Source organism: Notolepis coatsorum (assembly GCF_963971535.1).
Source record: "Notolepis coatsorum genome assembly, chromosome: 19".
NCBI classification, from domain to species: Eukaryota; Metazoa; Chordata; class Actinopteri; order Aulopiformes; family Paralepididae; genus Notolepis; species Notolepis coatsorum.
In genome coordinates, this window is record NC_140183.1 from 26,525,061 (window position 1) to 26,541,382 (window position 16,322).

Consider the following 16,322-nt stretch of genomic DNA (forward strand, 5'->3'; position numbering starts at 1 on the left):
CCATCTGTTATTCTATCGTTCTGTCTGTATGGCGTCTGTCTCACCTGCTGTTAAGATCCACCTTCCCAACACATCTGTGTGTGTGTGTCTGTCTATCTATCTATCTATCTATCTATCTATCTATCTATCTATCTATCTATCTATCTATCTATCTATCTATCTATCTATCTATCTATCTATCTATCTATCTATCTATCTATCTATCTATCTATCTATCTATCTATCTATCTATCTATCTATCTATCTATCTATCTATCTATCTATCTATATCTATCTTATCTGTCTGTCTCTCTCTCTCTCTCTCTCTCTCTCTCTCTCTCTCTCTCTCTCTCTCTCTCTGTCTCTCTCTGTCTCTCTGTCTGTCATCAATACCAGAACCATGTTAAAACTGTACAATATGACACAATGCTACCCCACTCACCCCCATAACAACCCACCCTCACCCATCCCACCCCCATACCGCCAATCCCCACCCAACCACCCCCACCAACTCACCTGGCAGCGTCGGGTGATGCAGGGCTTGCTGACGCTGGTCCAGGACACCGAACTGTTAAAGGACCTCCCATCCAACTGGCAACCTGACAGACAGAGAGACAGACAGACAGTTAGTCAGACAGTAGATAGAGATCAGTTTAGTTTAGTTTACTCAGTTTATTTGATCAGGGACAGTGCATATCAATCAACAGTTATACATTTATAAATTAATACAAATCAAAAACTGTAAATATGCCAACATTAGCAGGCTTGCTAGTTTTCAGTTGTAGTCCCTGCCAGGGCTAGATGTTTAAGCCAGAAAGAAATCGGCCATGCTTTACTTTGTCAGGATAAAGAGATAGAGTGAAGGAGAGAGAGAGATAGAGATAGAGATAGAAAGATACAGCACACACATACTATTATATGTCACATAAAATGGTACATGCAAACACACACACACACACACACACACACACACACACACACACACACACACACACACACACACACACACACACACACACACACACACACACACACACAGACACACGCACACTGGTTTCACAAGAACCTATTAGTAATGGAACACTAGGACTAGAGAGCACATCTTATGTACATCTTAAGACAACTACTGAACCCAGTCACCAACCACCAGCCAGCACGTTTACATGCATATTAAAGGTATAGTTTGGATTTCTTTTTACATGAAGTGGTATGAAATACTTGCCAGTGGTGTAATTGATGTACAGCCATTAGCTGACTTACCGAATTCTGGCTGTGAAGAATAAAGCATTGGAAATATACGAGGACTGTTGTACTGTGTTGTGGATGGTTACAACCTTTGTTTGCATGTTGTGGTGTGGGCAATTATTTCATACCACTTTATGTAAAGAAGAAATCTGAACTACCCCTTTAATATGTGTCGTGGAACAGACACAAGACAATATCAATGATAAGGTTATAGACGGCCTGACTTTTATATCCTGATTACCAATATACATGAGTAAACTAAATACTGTGTATTACCATGGCAACGGAACTTATGCAGACAGTAAATGGGATAAGGTGCCTCTGTATCCCTCTGTATCCTAGTGATCATAAACCGTTTAGATTTGTATCTAAATCGCAATATGACCTTGTCCTAGTGCAATGTCCGCATCGCAGGAGGCTGTGATATTTGTTAAAGGTGAAATGTGTCTCAAGATTCCAGTCCAAATGAAGTATTGTGGCGCTGCACAGAAGCCCAGGCCTGCAGATCCTATATAGACTACTTAAGTAAGTACTGTCTTTGTTTGGTACAGAGTCCCGGAGGAATCACACCATGATCATGTCAATCTTTTTCAATGAAAACGAGAATAATGACGCACAAATTATGATTCCCTTTACTATTGTGAATCGTATCGCAAGTGCAGTATCAAAATAATCATAATTAGATATATTTTTTCCAAATTGGAAAAATGGGAATTCATGTAAAATACAATGTGTATCATACACTCCCACTCATTTACATTTACATTTAGTCATTTAGCTGACGCTTTTATCCAAAGCAACTTACAAGTTCTGTACGACAAGTCATCAGGAAGGGCACAACTCTATCAGCTGAGTAACAATGTTCATCAAAGTGTTGAGTGCTACAGTGTAGGTTAGTATATTAGGACAAGTACGTGACAGTAAGGTTAGATTTATTTTCTTTTGTATTCTTTTTTTCATTTCAGATAATGGTTGAAGAAGTGCGTCTTTAGTCGACGGCGAAAGATTGGACGGGTTTCGGCTGGGTTGACTGTGGTGGGCAGTTCGTTCCACCATTGTGGGGCAAGGACTGAGAATAGGCGGCTTCTCCTTGATGACCCTCCTGGAGCTCGGATAGGAGTGGGTCTGAGACGGCCAGAAGATGCAGAGCGTAGGGGTCTTGAGGGTGTGTAGTTAGAGACCATTGACCGGAGGTAGGCGGGAGCGGTTCCCTTTGCCGCACGGTATGCCAGGTCGAGGGCCTTGAAGCGGATTCGTGCAGAAATGGGGAGCCAGTGCAGGTCCCTAAGAAGTGGGGTGACATGGGCTGACTTCGGTAGGTTTGAGATCAGGCGGGCCGCTGCGTTCTGAATGAGTTAAAAAGGCTTGGTGGCAGTGGCCGGAAGGCCAGCAAGCAGTGCGTTGCAGTAGTCGAGGCGGGAGATGACTGTTGATTGGACTCAAAATGCCTTTTTGTAGCCTGTAAACTTTAGCCTGGGCAATCACCTCATCCTTTATCCCCCGAATCTAAACTGACGTCTCCTAGCAACTATAAGAGATTAGTTACTATTCCTTTGTTCTCAGATTACTGTAATCCGGTTACAAATAATCCGTTATTCTCCAGCCCTGCCAGCCAGCCATCCATCCAGACTAAATGAATAGCCTGTTCTGTCCAGTGAGTGACCTGATGAGATCAATGTGAAATGTTCCATATAGGATGGAATCAAGTCACACTTTATTGATTTGCTTTCATTTCTGTAAGCCTATGCTGCAGACAGCAGGAATGCTACCGTGACAGCCTGTTCTACCCATGGGAGCTTTGACAACGAGGAAAAGACTCTCAATCTCTCAGTCCTCAGTAGAAGGATACGATTAAACTCAATTGGGTGACATGGTGACTAGAGAGAATATCCCATAACTGAAAGATCACAGGTTTGATTCCCCATAACAGTAAATGTGTCCATCCCTGTTCCAAGTGTCCTTGAGCAAGGCACTAACCCCTACTTGCTCCAGGGACATCACAGAAATAGCAGGCCGTGCACTCAAGACTCCTCTGGTGAAAAGTCTACAAGCATAATATGTCTCTAGTCATATGGATATGCCAAGAGGTACATTCCTAATTACATGGTGTAATTTGGCGATAGTTTTATTCCACTGCATCGATTACACTTTTGGAGTACTTTTAAAAGCCTATATACTTTAACTGAACATCCACAAAATCTTTACGATTATCAGTCAAAAAAGCAATACTATTATTTGCTATTTCAAACAGAGTAAAGCTGGTGACAATGTGTGGACAGTGAGAGGAGGCCCTTGCAGGGCACCAGCGTAATGTGTCCCAAATTTAGTCGCGGTCGTAGTCGGACCGCGGGTTGACCGCGCTCAGGGGAGAACAATAGCAAACTAACAGGGGGTTGTCATGGCGACTGGGAGCTTTCCGCGGGCCGACTACAACACATTCCGCCTCTCTCTTAATGAACTGACGTCTCGTAAAAACAGCCAAACCGCCAACAAAAGAGACCGCGCCCCTGGTGTGAGGTGGGCTGTGTGAGAGAGAGAGAGAGAGAGAGAGAGAGAGAGAGAGAGAGAGAGAGAGAGAGAGAGAGAGAGAGAGAGAGAGAGAGAGAGAGAGAGAGAGAGAGAGAGAGAGAGATAGGGGTTGCTGAAGGAGAGAGAGAGAGGGACAGACAGATTGGTTGATGAGGGGGAGAGAGAGGGAGAAAGAGAGAGGGAGAGGGAAGTAGTGAGGGGGGAGAAAGAGAGAGGGAGAAAGAGAGACATATAAGAGAAACAGAGAGAGGAAGAGAGAGAGAGAGGGGGAGAAATAGAGAGGGGGAATGAGAGAGAGAAAAGAGTGGAAGAAATGCAAGGAAAGAGATGGAGTGACAGAAAAAAGTGACAAAAAGACTGAGAGAGAGGGAGAGAAAGAGAGGGATAAAGATATATATAAATAGAGAGAGAACCATCAAAGCATTATGCATATGTGTGTGTGTGTGTGTGTGTGTGTGCGCATATGTGTGTGTGTGTGTGTGTGTGTGTGTGTGTGTGTGTGTGTGTGTGTGTGTGTGTGTGTGTGCGTGTGTATGTGTGTGTGTGTGTGTGTGTGTGTGTGTGTGTGTGTGTGTGTGTGTGTGTGTGTGTGTGTGTGTGTGTGTGTGTGTGTGTGAACTATAGGAGGTAGGAAGCAGGGAGTTTGTTTAGAGGGGAGTAGAGAGAGAGAAAGAGAGAGAGAGAGAGATAGAGATAGAGAGAGAGAGAGAGAGAGAGAGAGAGAGAGAGAGAGAGAGAGAGAGAGAGAGAGAGAGAGAGAGAGAGAGAGAGAGAGAGAGAGAGAGAGAGGCTCATAAAAGCAGCTTTATTTCTGTGGCCTGTAAACCACCCCTACTATGTCTCTGTCCCAGCACTGCAGCTGACTGTGTGTGTGTGAGAGAGAGAGAGAGAGAGAGAGAGAGAGAGAGAGAGAGAGAGAGAGAGAGAGAGAGAGAGAGAGATGCCTTGAGAGAGAACCTTGGTGTGTGTTTGTGCGTGTGTGTGTGTGACGAGACAATGCTATTTCGATCACCATGTTGAACTTCATATTTGAATCTCATGTATGTGTAATTTAATTGGGGGATTTAAATAAAGCATTTTAAAACAATGTGTGTGTGTGTGTGTGTGCGTGTGTGTGTGTGTGTGTGTGTGTGTGTGTGTGTGTGTGTGTGTGTGTGTGTGTGTGTGTGTGTGTGTGTGTGTGTGTGTGTGTGTGTGTGTGTGTGCGTGCATGCAGCGGCAGCCCCATGGTAACACCTCATGTGAGCGTAATTAATTCTACTCTATTCCACAGTGCAACGTGATGACATTGTGCTCATCCTGCCACTAGGGGGAGGGAGTAATTCAGTCTTCTCCTATTGACTGGTACAAATCTGTCCTGACTGCAGCTTCAACCACCAGCAACAGCTTGTGATCTGGACACACAGCCGCGGTGCCCGACATCAACGCAAAACACTGTACAATGGTGCCAAACACACAGGAACAGGGCCCTGAGTACCTGGGTACCTGGTTCAACTAAGTCGATCAAAAGTCCCATTATCCAGATTAAATTAACCCGATGTTTGAATCCAGGCTTTCCCTGTTCCTCGAACGCTGATTCACTCTCGTTAATTCGAACCAGACTTGATACTCAGGATAATTGCGTGCGGCCGCCTCACCTGAAAAGACAGCAGGTGTCGATCGCAGAAATCCTGATTTTCTAACGGCATTGATTGATTGATTGATTGATTGATTGAAAACTTAATATTGATACGAATTAATAGATACTTATGAGGATATCTGTATTGTATGTGCTTAGGTATCATGTACTATATAAATACATGGTTCCCAAAGTTTTCAAGGCGCGACCCCCAAAATAATGCGTCAGAGAGGGAGTTGGAGGCTATACAGTTTCACTATTAATCAGGTTTTAATCTGTTTCGGACATCATCCATACATGCATTGAATTGATTAACCTTTGGTTTATACCAGTGACACCAGTCATGTGTCACCCTCTTGTTCATCATCAGATAACATTAATTTTCTCAAGTCACGTCCACGTCATCAAATCCGTCAAACAGCGCATCTCCTCCTCAGACATTTTAATCCCAGTTACAATATCACAATAACGTGAGTGACAATGATACAATTCAACAATCCACATATTCAGATTCGTCGTAATTCACATCCACAATCCATGCATATACGCTTCAATGTATGCTTGAATGAAACACAATCCGGGCGCTCCGTTAAGCAAATACATCATGATGATCCACAGCGGAGAATATGAAACTAATCAGAGCCAAACGCCCGATAGGTTTCATTCATTAAAAATATCCTGCGGGATTCACATTTGCAATGATCCGTTATTAAAATAACCACATTGTGTGTGTCACGACTCGCGAGCGCCGTATCCGTATAACTATGACGTGCATTATTTAGGACAAAGTAAATCCATAGGCTGAATATGATTTATTATCAGCATTTTAGGTCTATTATTTTACATTTCAAACGCCCCCTCTAGAAAAACGAAGCACAAAAACATAATTCAGAATGGTATAATGAAATCTAGACTGTGAAGATTATTTCAGGAAGGGAGCTGGCATTTCTTTGCGAGGGCGTGGCCATAGTTTATCCAGCTAACTGAATTTAACCCTGCGCTGGAGCAGGTTCAAACTGTCTGATCTGTTGCCATAGTGATTTAGACCAGCGGTTCCCAAACGTTTTTGGCCGTGCACCCCCTGTCACCTCTCGACCTAGCTGACGCACCCCCCAATGGGTTTCTGTTAGAAAAAAGTGTTGCTGGTCTCCATGCACAGATGAAGCACACCAGTGTCAGACACGCCCGAGACATTATTGTTTATTATTATTATTAAAATGTAAGTTTTTTATTAAAACGTTTCTTGAATTTCATGATTTACACAGTGAAAATCCCCATTTGAAATAATGTATATTAGTTATATTTATTAGGCATAAAAAAATTATTGTTTGGTTCCTGTTGGTTAAGGCCATGAGTAGGTAGGGAATTTATTTAATTAAATGTTTTATTTTATCTCTTCCCACGGCGACTATGGATAGGGAATTTCTTTCTTTAATTAAAATGTTCACGACAACATGGATGCATGTACTCTGCCAGCATGTTTAATATCCATAATACTAAAGGTTTGACTAAGATTTTTATGAAATTTTATTGTAAAAAAAATAAAAATAAAATGTGATTTGCCACCATTAGCATGTCATGTCATGTCACGCACCACCTAGAGGGCGCTCGCGCACCCGCACCACAGTTTGGGAACCACTGATTTAGACAATCACGCGTCGGGGGAACCGACAGGTCTAGCTTAAGTCAAGTTATCCTGAAAATGATCCGGCTAACTCAGTTAGCCAGGTACGAGGAACAGGGCCCAGAGCCGTGGACAAGAGCACATCGTTGTGTTAACCCTTTCACAACCACACTACAGAAGGTTAACCTTTCACGACAACACTACAATACGGTTACGTATCGTACAGTATCTCAAGCCAGAGACCAATGTCTTTAGAAAAACATGTTTAGACACAATGACCAAACGTTCTCAAGTCTCCATGACAACAGTGTGGAAGTTGTGTGGTCAAGCACTGGGGAACCAGAACTCTATTTGGGCCGAGCAGGCAGGCATTCTCCCACACAGAGAGTTGGATGACGTTCCACTGTCAAACATCTCTGCCCGAAGAGGGAGTTAAATAATAAAATTGCACGGCATCTGTGCGGCCTTGTTTATTCACTGTGTTCATGGAGACGGCAGCCATAAAGGTATGGCTTCCTTACGCAGAAGTGATTCTGTTTACTTTTCTGACAACTACATCACTGCATAACTCATACATGTTCAGACAGGCTTAATTTTTGGTAATTAGTGATACTCTGTATGTAATTCAATGTTTCAGCCACATTTTCTTTCAAACTAATTTGGTCATGGATGTCTCGGTTCGGTACAGATTTTGGCTCTTGGGCAGAGGCTGTGACGGACAGACGTAGAGACAGCTCTGCGTAGGAGTGTGGCAGGCAGGATGGAACTGTATCTGGTTCCCGTGACAACCCAGGAGGCTTTTTTAGCATCTCTCATGATACCCGAGCAACCATGTATCTACACATGATAATGGACACAGACACGCCTCGGTTTCCAACCGAGTCAGTTTTGAACTCAATAAACAGCTCTTCTGTTCATATTCACATCACATTTCCACCTAAATCCACAATTTTCTATCGTTATTATATAGTCTACAAGCTGAATAAATTCCCTCTTATAACCATCCTCGCGGTGTTACATCCCATCCTTGTTAAGTGTCATTTTATGTTATGGTGAATGTATAATGAGTCTGACCTCTTTAAATTGACAGGCTAGATTTGGAGGAAGATCGTATTATAGACCAATCCATGTTTACACACCTCCAGTGCACTCTTTTTATTGTTCTACGTCACCTCCGTGATACACACTGCTATAAATTGCTATAGCGGCAATTTATAGGAATCCTTTAAATTGATATATTCCTATTGAACTGAGAGTGACCACAATATGCAGTGTCAGCTACAACAGTACAGGCTAAATACAATAGTACAACAGAATACAGTACAGCGGTAGCTAGCTGCCTCACCTTTACACCTCTCACAGCAGGCTCCTGTCTGCTTGACCACCAGGGCACAGTCCTCCGACACCAGAGGGCATTTCTCCTGCTTACAGTCTGCCTTTCCCTCCTATAGGAGAGGAGGAGAGGGGGAGGGAGAGAAGAGGGGGGAGATGGAGGTGGCAGGTGAAGGGGGAGACAGAGACAGAGAGGCAGAAGATTTCCATTAGACATTGGAGTACCTCAGACTCAACCACATAACTCCATTTTAAGTTAGAGTGTTGTGTTCATTCATAGTTAAAGACAGTAGAGGTTGAGTACTTTATTATCTAAAGATGGTAAGTTAGAGTGTTGTGTTCATTCATAGTTAGACAGTAGAGGTTGAGTACTTTATTATCTAAAGATGGTAAGTTGGAGTGTTGTGTTCATTCATAGTTAAAGACAGTAGAGGTTGAGTACTTTATTATCTAAAGATGGTAAGTGAGAGTGTTGTGTTCATTCATAGTTAGACAGTAGAGGTTGAGTACTTTATTATCTAAAGATGGTAAGTTAGTGTTGTGTTCATTCATAGTTAAAGACAGTAGATGTTGAGTACTTTATTATCTAAAGATGGTAGGTTAGAGTGTTGTGTTCATTCATAGTTAAAGACAGTAGATGTTGAGTACTTTATTATCTAAAGATGGTAGGTTAGAGTGTTGTGTTCATTCATAGTTAAAGACAGTAGATGTTGAGTACTTTATTATCTAAAGATGGTAAGTTAGTGTTGTGTTCATTCATAGTTAGACAGTAAAAGTTGAGTACTTTATTATCTAAAGATGGTAAGTTGGAGTGTTGTGTTCATTCATAGTTAAAGACAGTAGAGGGTACTTGTAAATGTAAATGTAGGTATATTCACAACGGTTTCTGAAGAGTTGTGGCCTACATGAAAACATGTGTGAGGGTGTATGTGTAACTAGGAGGTATATGAGAAAAGACTAATTTCAAATGCCTATGGTGTAAATTGATGTCACTCATGTCACCATTAAAAAATATAATCACATATTAACATAAAGGTACACACAGAAGAAGAATATTTATATAGACAGGAGAATAATTGCTATAGTGTATGCGTATGTACATTACAAGTAGGTCGCCAGAACTTATAAACAAGCGTAGTATAAATGATCTTTGATCTAAAGTGTACAGTTGCTTTCTATAGCTATGACTGACACCCACACACCCACACACCCACACACCCTCACAACACATAAACACAGCATAAACACCCACTTTATTGGTGCACAATTACACACTCAACACGCAAAGACCCGTGAAAAACAAAAGAACAAACGCCCTTCGAAAAGCATTGGCGCTCTATCATGTCAAACCTCACACTCTCCTTTTGAACCCAGCTATCCCACCACCCCTCCTCTACCCACTCCCCCCCCCCCTCTCTCTCCTCCCTAATAGTGGTGTTATATAGTGGTGTTATGTAGTGGTGTTATATAGTGGTGTTATATAGTGGTGTTATATATATAGTGGTGTTTATATAGTGGTGTTATATAGTGGTGTTATAGTGGTGTTATATAGTGGTGTTATATAGTGGTGTTATATATAGTGGTGTTATATAGTGGTGTTATATATGGTGGTGTTATATATAGTGGTGTTATATATAGTGGTGTTATATATAGTGGTGTTATATAGTGGTGTTATAGTGGTGTTATATAGTGGTGTTATATATGGTGGTGTTATATAGTGGTGTTATATAGTGGTGTTATATAGTGGTGTTATAGTGGTGTTATATAGTGGTGTTATATATGGTGGTGTTATATAGTGGTGTTATATAGTGGTGTTATATAGTGGTGTTATAGTGGTGTTATATAGTGGTGTTATATATAGTGGTGTTATATAGTGGTGTTATAGTGGTGTTATATAGTGGTGTTATAGTGGTGTTATATAGTGGTGTTATATAGTGGTGTTATATAGTGGTGTTATATATATAGTGGTGTTATATAGTGGTGTTATATATGGTGGTGTTATATAGTGGTGTTATATAGTGGTGTTATATAGTGGTGTTATAGTGGTGTTATATATGGTGGTGTTATATATGGTGGTGTTATATAGTGGTGTTATATATATGGTGGTGTTATATAGTGGTGTTATATAGTGGTGTTATAGTGGTGTTATATAGTGGTGTTATATAGTGGTGTTATATATGGTGGTGTTATATATGGTGGTGTTATATATAGTGGTGTTATATAGTGGTGTTATATAGTGGTGTTATATAGTGGTGTTATAGTGGTGTTATATAGTGGTGTTATATATGGTGGTGTTATATATGGTGGTGTTATATATGGTGGTGTTATATATGGTGGTGTTATATATAGTGGTGTTATATAGTGGTGTTATATATAGTGGTGTTATATAGTGGTGTTATATAGTGGTGTTATAGTGGTGTTATATAGTGGTGTTATATATGGTGGTGTTATATATGGTGGTGTTATATATAGTGGTGTTATATAGTGGTGTTATATATAGTGGTGTTATATAGTGGTGTTATATAGTGGTGTTATAGTGGTGTTATATATAGTGGTGTTATATAGTGGTGTTATATATAGTGGTGTTATATAGTGGTGTTATATAGTGGTGTTATAGTGGTGTTATATAGTGGTGTTATAGTGGTGTTATATATAGTGGTGTTATATAGTGGTGTTATATAGTGGTGTTATATAGTGGTGTTATATATGGTGGTGTTATATAGTGGTGTTATATAGTGGTGTTATATATAGTGGTGTTATATAGTGGTGTTATATATAGTGGTGTTATATAGTGGTGTTATATATGGTGGTGTTATATAGTGGTGTTATATATATGGTGGTGTTATATAGTGGTGTTATATAGTGGTGTTATAGTGGTGTTATATAGTGGTGTTATATAGTGGTGTTATATATATGGTGGTGTTATATAGTGGTGTTATATAGTGGTGTTATAGTGGTGTTATATAGTGGTGTTATATAGTGGTGTTATATATGGTGGTGTTATATATGGTGGTGTTATATATAGTGGTGTTATATAGTGGTGTTATATAGTGGTGTTATATATAGTGGTGTTATATAGTGGTGTTATATATGGTGGTGTTATATATGGTGGTGTTATATATGGTGGTGTTATATATAGTGGTGTTATATAGTGGTGTTATATATGGTGGTGTTATATAGTGGTGTTATATAGTGGTGTTATATATGGTGGTGTTATATATGGTGGTGTTATATATAGTGGTGTTATATAGTGGTGTTATATAGTGGTGTTATATATGGTGGTGTTATATATAGTGGTGTTATATAGTGGTGTTATATAGTGGTGTTATATATGGTGGTGTTATATATGGTGGTGTTATATAGTGGTGTTATATATAGTGGTGTTATATAGTGGTGTTCCCAGGGTCCCTGCATGCCAACATAGACCAGCTTAATGAGGCTGGATCAAAGGCAGGACTGTGGCCCTGAAAGGCTCAAATAAAACCCTGGGTAGATTTATTTTAGAGCTTGGGGGCCTAGCCCTGCCTACACCATGCTGGAGGGTACACATGATGTCATGGTCAAGGGAGAGAGAGAGAGAAAAATATAGAGAGGGGGAGAGAGAGAGAGAGAGAGAGAGAGAGAGAGAGAGAGAGAGAGAGAGAGAGAGAGAGAGAGAGAGAGAGAGAGAGAGAGAGAGAGCGAGAGAGCAAGAGCGAGAGCAAGAGCGAGAGCGAGAGAAACATAAATCGTAGTGGTGTATAAGGTTGTGGAATATTTTTATACAATGGCATGCAAATATCTTCATTGTGATTGGCTGAAACAGTCAAGTTAGACGTTGTTATATCATATATCACAATCCACATGACCCCAGATCCCTCCCACAACCGAATTACTTTTTTTTTTTTTTTAATGAGTCTGAAGGAGTCCGCCATAGATAGACAAATGGATGAATATCTTTTTTTTTTTTTTTTTTTTTTAATCTTTTTTCCTCCTCCATTTTCCTCCGATTTTCTCCCATCCCAATGTTAGTCGTTATGCCAATTCCCAATCCCCTTCCTGGTCGCTGCGCACTTACCCCCCACAGTCAGATCATCTGGGAGAGTGGAGGCTATCACGTGCTTCCTCCGACACACGTCCAGCCAATCAACCGCTTCTTTTCACCTGGCAGCGCGGATATTCTCCGAGAGGGCGTAGCGTGTGGAAGGATCCCACTCAGGTCCCATCCGCGCTTAGCAGGCGCCCCGACCGAACTGTAGGAGTCGCTGTTTACAACGACCCGGACCCACTCCGCCAGCTTCTCCCACCCTCTAATACAGCCAATTGTATTAGTGTGAACGGCCAGCCAAGCTGGTGACAACCCCGGAGCTGTGAGCTGGATTCGAACAGGCGAATCCAGCTCACAGCTCCGGGTTCGAATCCAGCTCACAGCTCCGGGGTTGGTGACGAACGCAATCTCCGCTACGCCACCTAACCGCCCTGTATGAATATCTTTTTAACGAATCCTCCAAAGAAGATAGTCAACTGGAATATGTTAGTTCGTTACACATATGTTGGATTATGTAATTGGTTTGATGACCCATTGTGAAACAAAAGAAAAATCGCGGACTTTTGGTCAGACCATTGGATCTACTATTGGATCTACTTTCTCTGTGGATGGTTTTGTGAATAAATCTCCATTATGCTTCAATTACTGTGTGTTTATTGTATTATAGCAATAAGGTTGGGTGAATTGGGCCATTGTATAAAAGCATTAAATCACTTGAAGTCGTGTGTTATACTCATTAGATCACGCCTCAGGGCTAACAACCACCCCTAGGCGTGATCTAATGAGTATAACACACTCATGCGCGTGATTTAATGCTTAAATGTACCACTGTCCCCTTTTTCATTTCGTAGGTTGAATTTGATTCTTAAAGGAACCCTACTGTGTTCTTGGCATGTGGGTTCCAAGTCATTATTGCTTTAATACAAAAATTACGTCATACTTTCTTTTTTTCTCTCTTTTACTGTATTGAAAAATGTAAACCTAAAGAAACATGACTGAAAGGGTTTGACATTGTGATATAATACAGTATCTGAGGAAGAATAATTTTTCTTTTTTTAGACACTGTATGGCCGGTTTGACTGGAATTCTGTTTCTAGGGAACAGTTTGGACCCAGTTTGTATTTCCTGTCAGTTACTGCATTAACTAACATTGCAACAGGAAATAAACGTGGGTGCTTCCAATGTTACTGTTGTCACTTTGAAATCATTAAGCCACAAAATCTGGTAGTTCTTTTCAGGAAAATAAATGCAACTCAGATGTTACTTAGCGTGGCTTTGGGGGTGGCAGTGGTGTATGTGCAAAAAAGAACTACCAGATTTTCAGTAAATGGGTAAAACAGTATTACAAATAAATGCTGACTTCAAACCCCAAGGTCCTAATATTAATCATTATATTCTTCATCAGATAATATGTCATTACTATAGTTACATCTGTATTGTTATTACTTTGCATAACCGTTTGTGTTCCACCTTTAATAAAGAATATTCAATTGAACTGAGAGGGAGAGAGAGAAAGAGAAGAAAAAGAAAGAGAAAGATAATAAAACATTTTGCAGATCATTGAGCAGACGGTGTTAGCAAGAGCAAATTACTAAATAGAAGGACCTCAAATTCTAGTATCACAATGACAAGTACAGAGAAATCCACTGAGCGAGAGAGACGTGATGGTGAGAGGGGGAGAGAGAGACATGATGGTGAGAGAGAGAGAGAGAGACTCGATGGTGAGAGAGGGAGAGAGTGAGAGAGAGACGTGATGGTGAGAGAGTGAGAGAGCGAGACATGATGGTGAGAGGGAGTGAGCGAGAGAGATGTGATGGTGAGAGAGGGAGAGAGAGAGACGTGATGGTGAGAGGGCGAGAGAGAGAGAGAGAGAGAGAGACGTGATGGTGAGAGAGAGACATGATGGTGAGAGGGCGAGAGAGAGAGAGACGTGATGGTGAGAGAGTGAGAGAGACATGATGGTGAGAGAGGGAGAGAGAGAGAGACGTGATGGTGAGAGAGGGAGAGAGAGAGACGTGATGGTGAGAGTGAGAGAGACGTGATGGTGAGAGAGTGAGAGAGACGTGATGGTGATAGAGGGAGAGAGAGAGACGTGATGGTGAGAGAGTGAGAGAGACGTGATGGTGAGAGAGGGAGAGAGACGTGATGGTGAGAGAGTGAGAGAGAGAGACGTGATGGTGAGAGAGGGAGAGAGAGAGATGTGATGGTGAGAGGGAGAGAGAGAGACATGATGGTGAAAGAGAGAGTGAGAGAGACATGATGGTGAGAGAGGGAGAGAGTGAGAGAGATGTGATGGTGAGAGGGAGAGAGAGAGAGAGAGAGAGAGAGAGAGAGAGAGAGAGAGAGAGAGAGAGAGAGAGAGAGAGAGAGAGAGAGAGAGAGAGAGAGACATGATGGTGAGAGAGAGAGAGAGAGAGACAGACAGACAGACAGACATGATGGTGAGAGAGAGAGATGTCTGGACTGATTAGTTGGACAGATATTCCAGAGGAAGAGTGAGACTGGAAAGTATGACAGCAAGGAGGAACGGTAAAGATGAGAGAAACAGGGAGAGAAACAGAGAGATGCAGAGAGAGATACAGAGAGAGATACAGAGAGGGAGATACAGAGAGAGAGATACAGAGATACAGAGAGATACAGAGAGATACAGAGAGATACAGAGAGAGATACAGAGAGGGAGATACAGAGAGAGAGAGATACAGAGAGGGAGATACAGAGATACAGAGAGAGATACAGAGAGGGAGATACAGAGAGAGAGATACAGAGATACACAGAGAGAGATACAGAGAGAGATACAGAGAGATACAGAGAGAGATACAGAGATAGATACAGAGATAGATACAGAGAGAGATACAGAGAGAGATACAGAGAGAGAGAGAGAGAGAGATACAGAGAGATACAGAGAGAGAGATACAGAGATACACAGAGAGAGATACACAGATAGAGATACAGAGAGAGATACAGAGAGAGATACAGAATGAGAAAGAGAGAGACATTTTGTGACACATTATAGTAGTTTAGTAGTACGCCACTAAACAAGTCACACACACACACACACACACACACACACACACACACACACACACACACACACACATACACACACACGCATACAAATGCACAGGGGTTAAAAATAAACTGGGAATGAGTGGAACAAGCTCCCACTCAACCTGAAATCTGCAAGCACTCTACAGACCTTTAAGGCCAAGCTCAAAACCCACCTTTTCGCCATAAACAATCCATGAGCTAGTTTTTTTGTATTGTTGTATGTGTGGTGTATTATGTTTGTCTGTTCTCTATCTGCTTGGTTTTTTTCTTCTGTTTTTCGTATTGTTCCTGTCTTTTTTGTTTCTCTTTCTCTCCCGGGATGCGCCCCGGGCCGATGTAACTATTGGTTGAGGGGCGCAATATAAATAAATGTATCATATCATATCAAGGTACCATCAGCATTCTGAATTGATGGAAGTTGAAAGTAAATTGACCCTAGACATGAAACACACACAACCACCACTCTCTGTAGGCACCCATCTCACCAAGGTCATGTCCTTCAGACCTTTCTCTCTCTCTCTCTCTCTCTCTCTCTCTCTCTCTCTCCTCTCTCTCTCTCTCTCTCTCTCTCTCTCTCTCTCTCTCTCTCTCTCAATATTTCTCTCGCTCTTTCTCTCTCTCTCTTTTGACAAACTCTCTGGTGTACATTGATTGATTGATTGAAAACTTTATTAACAGATTGCAGAATGGGTACAATACAGTACAGCTCGGGGGAACTGTACATTGGAGGTGGTTGGGTGGGGGGGGGGGGTTGGGTAGACAGGGTGGGGGAAACTGTACAACTGTACAAGCAAAACTGTACATTGGAATATCGACAAAACCTTACTTGGTCCCAAGAAGAGGGTCTCGTGTATTATTGGGTTAGGACATTTACTGGACATTTACTGGGGCCAGTTTCGAATTGCAGTCTCCCGTAGGTG

The 16,322-nt window shown here is 41.5% G+C and overlaps 1 protein-coding gene across 1 annotated transcript in view; it reads right to left on the reverse strand.

Annotated features, from left to right (window-relative positions):
- Positions 1-15,896, reverse strand: part of bmper (BMP binding endothelial regulator) — a gene marked incomplete at both ends in the record, with an annotated part of 43,695 nt that extends 27,799 nt beyond the window's left edge. The window contains 3 exon segments of the mRNA XM_084336586.1: positions 496-578; positions 8,341-8,440; positions 15,888-15,896. Coding sequence (XP_084192712.1) covers positions 496-578; positions 8,341-8,440; positions 15,888-15,896 — 192 coding nt within the window.
- Positions 15,897-16,322: the final 426 nt, after the last annotated feature.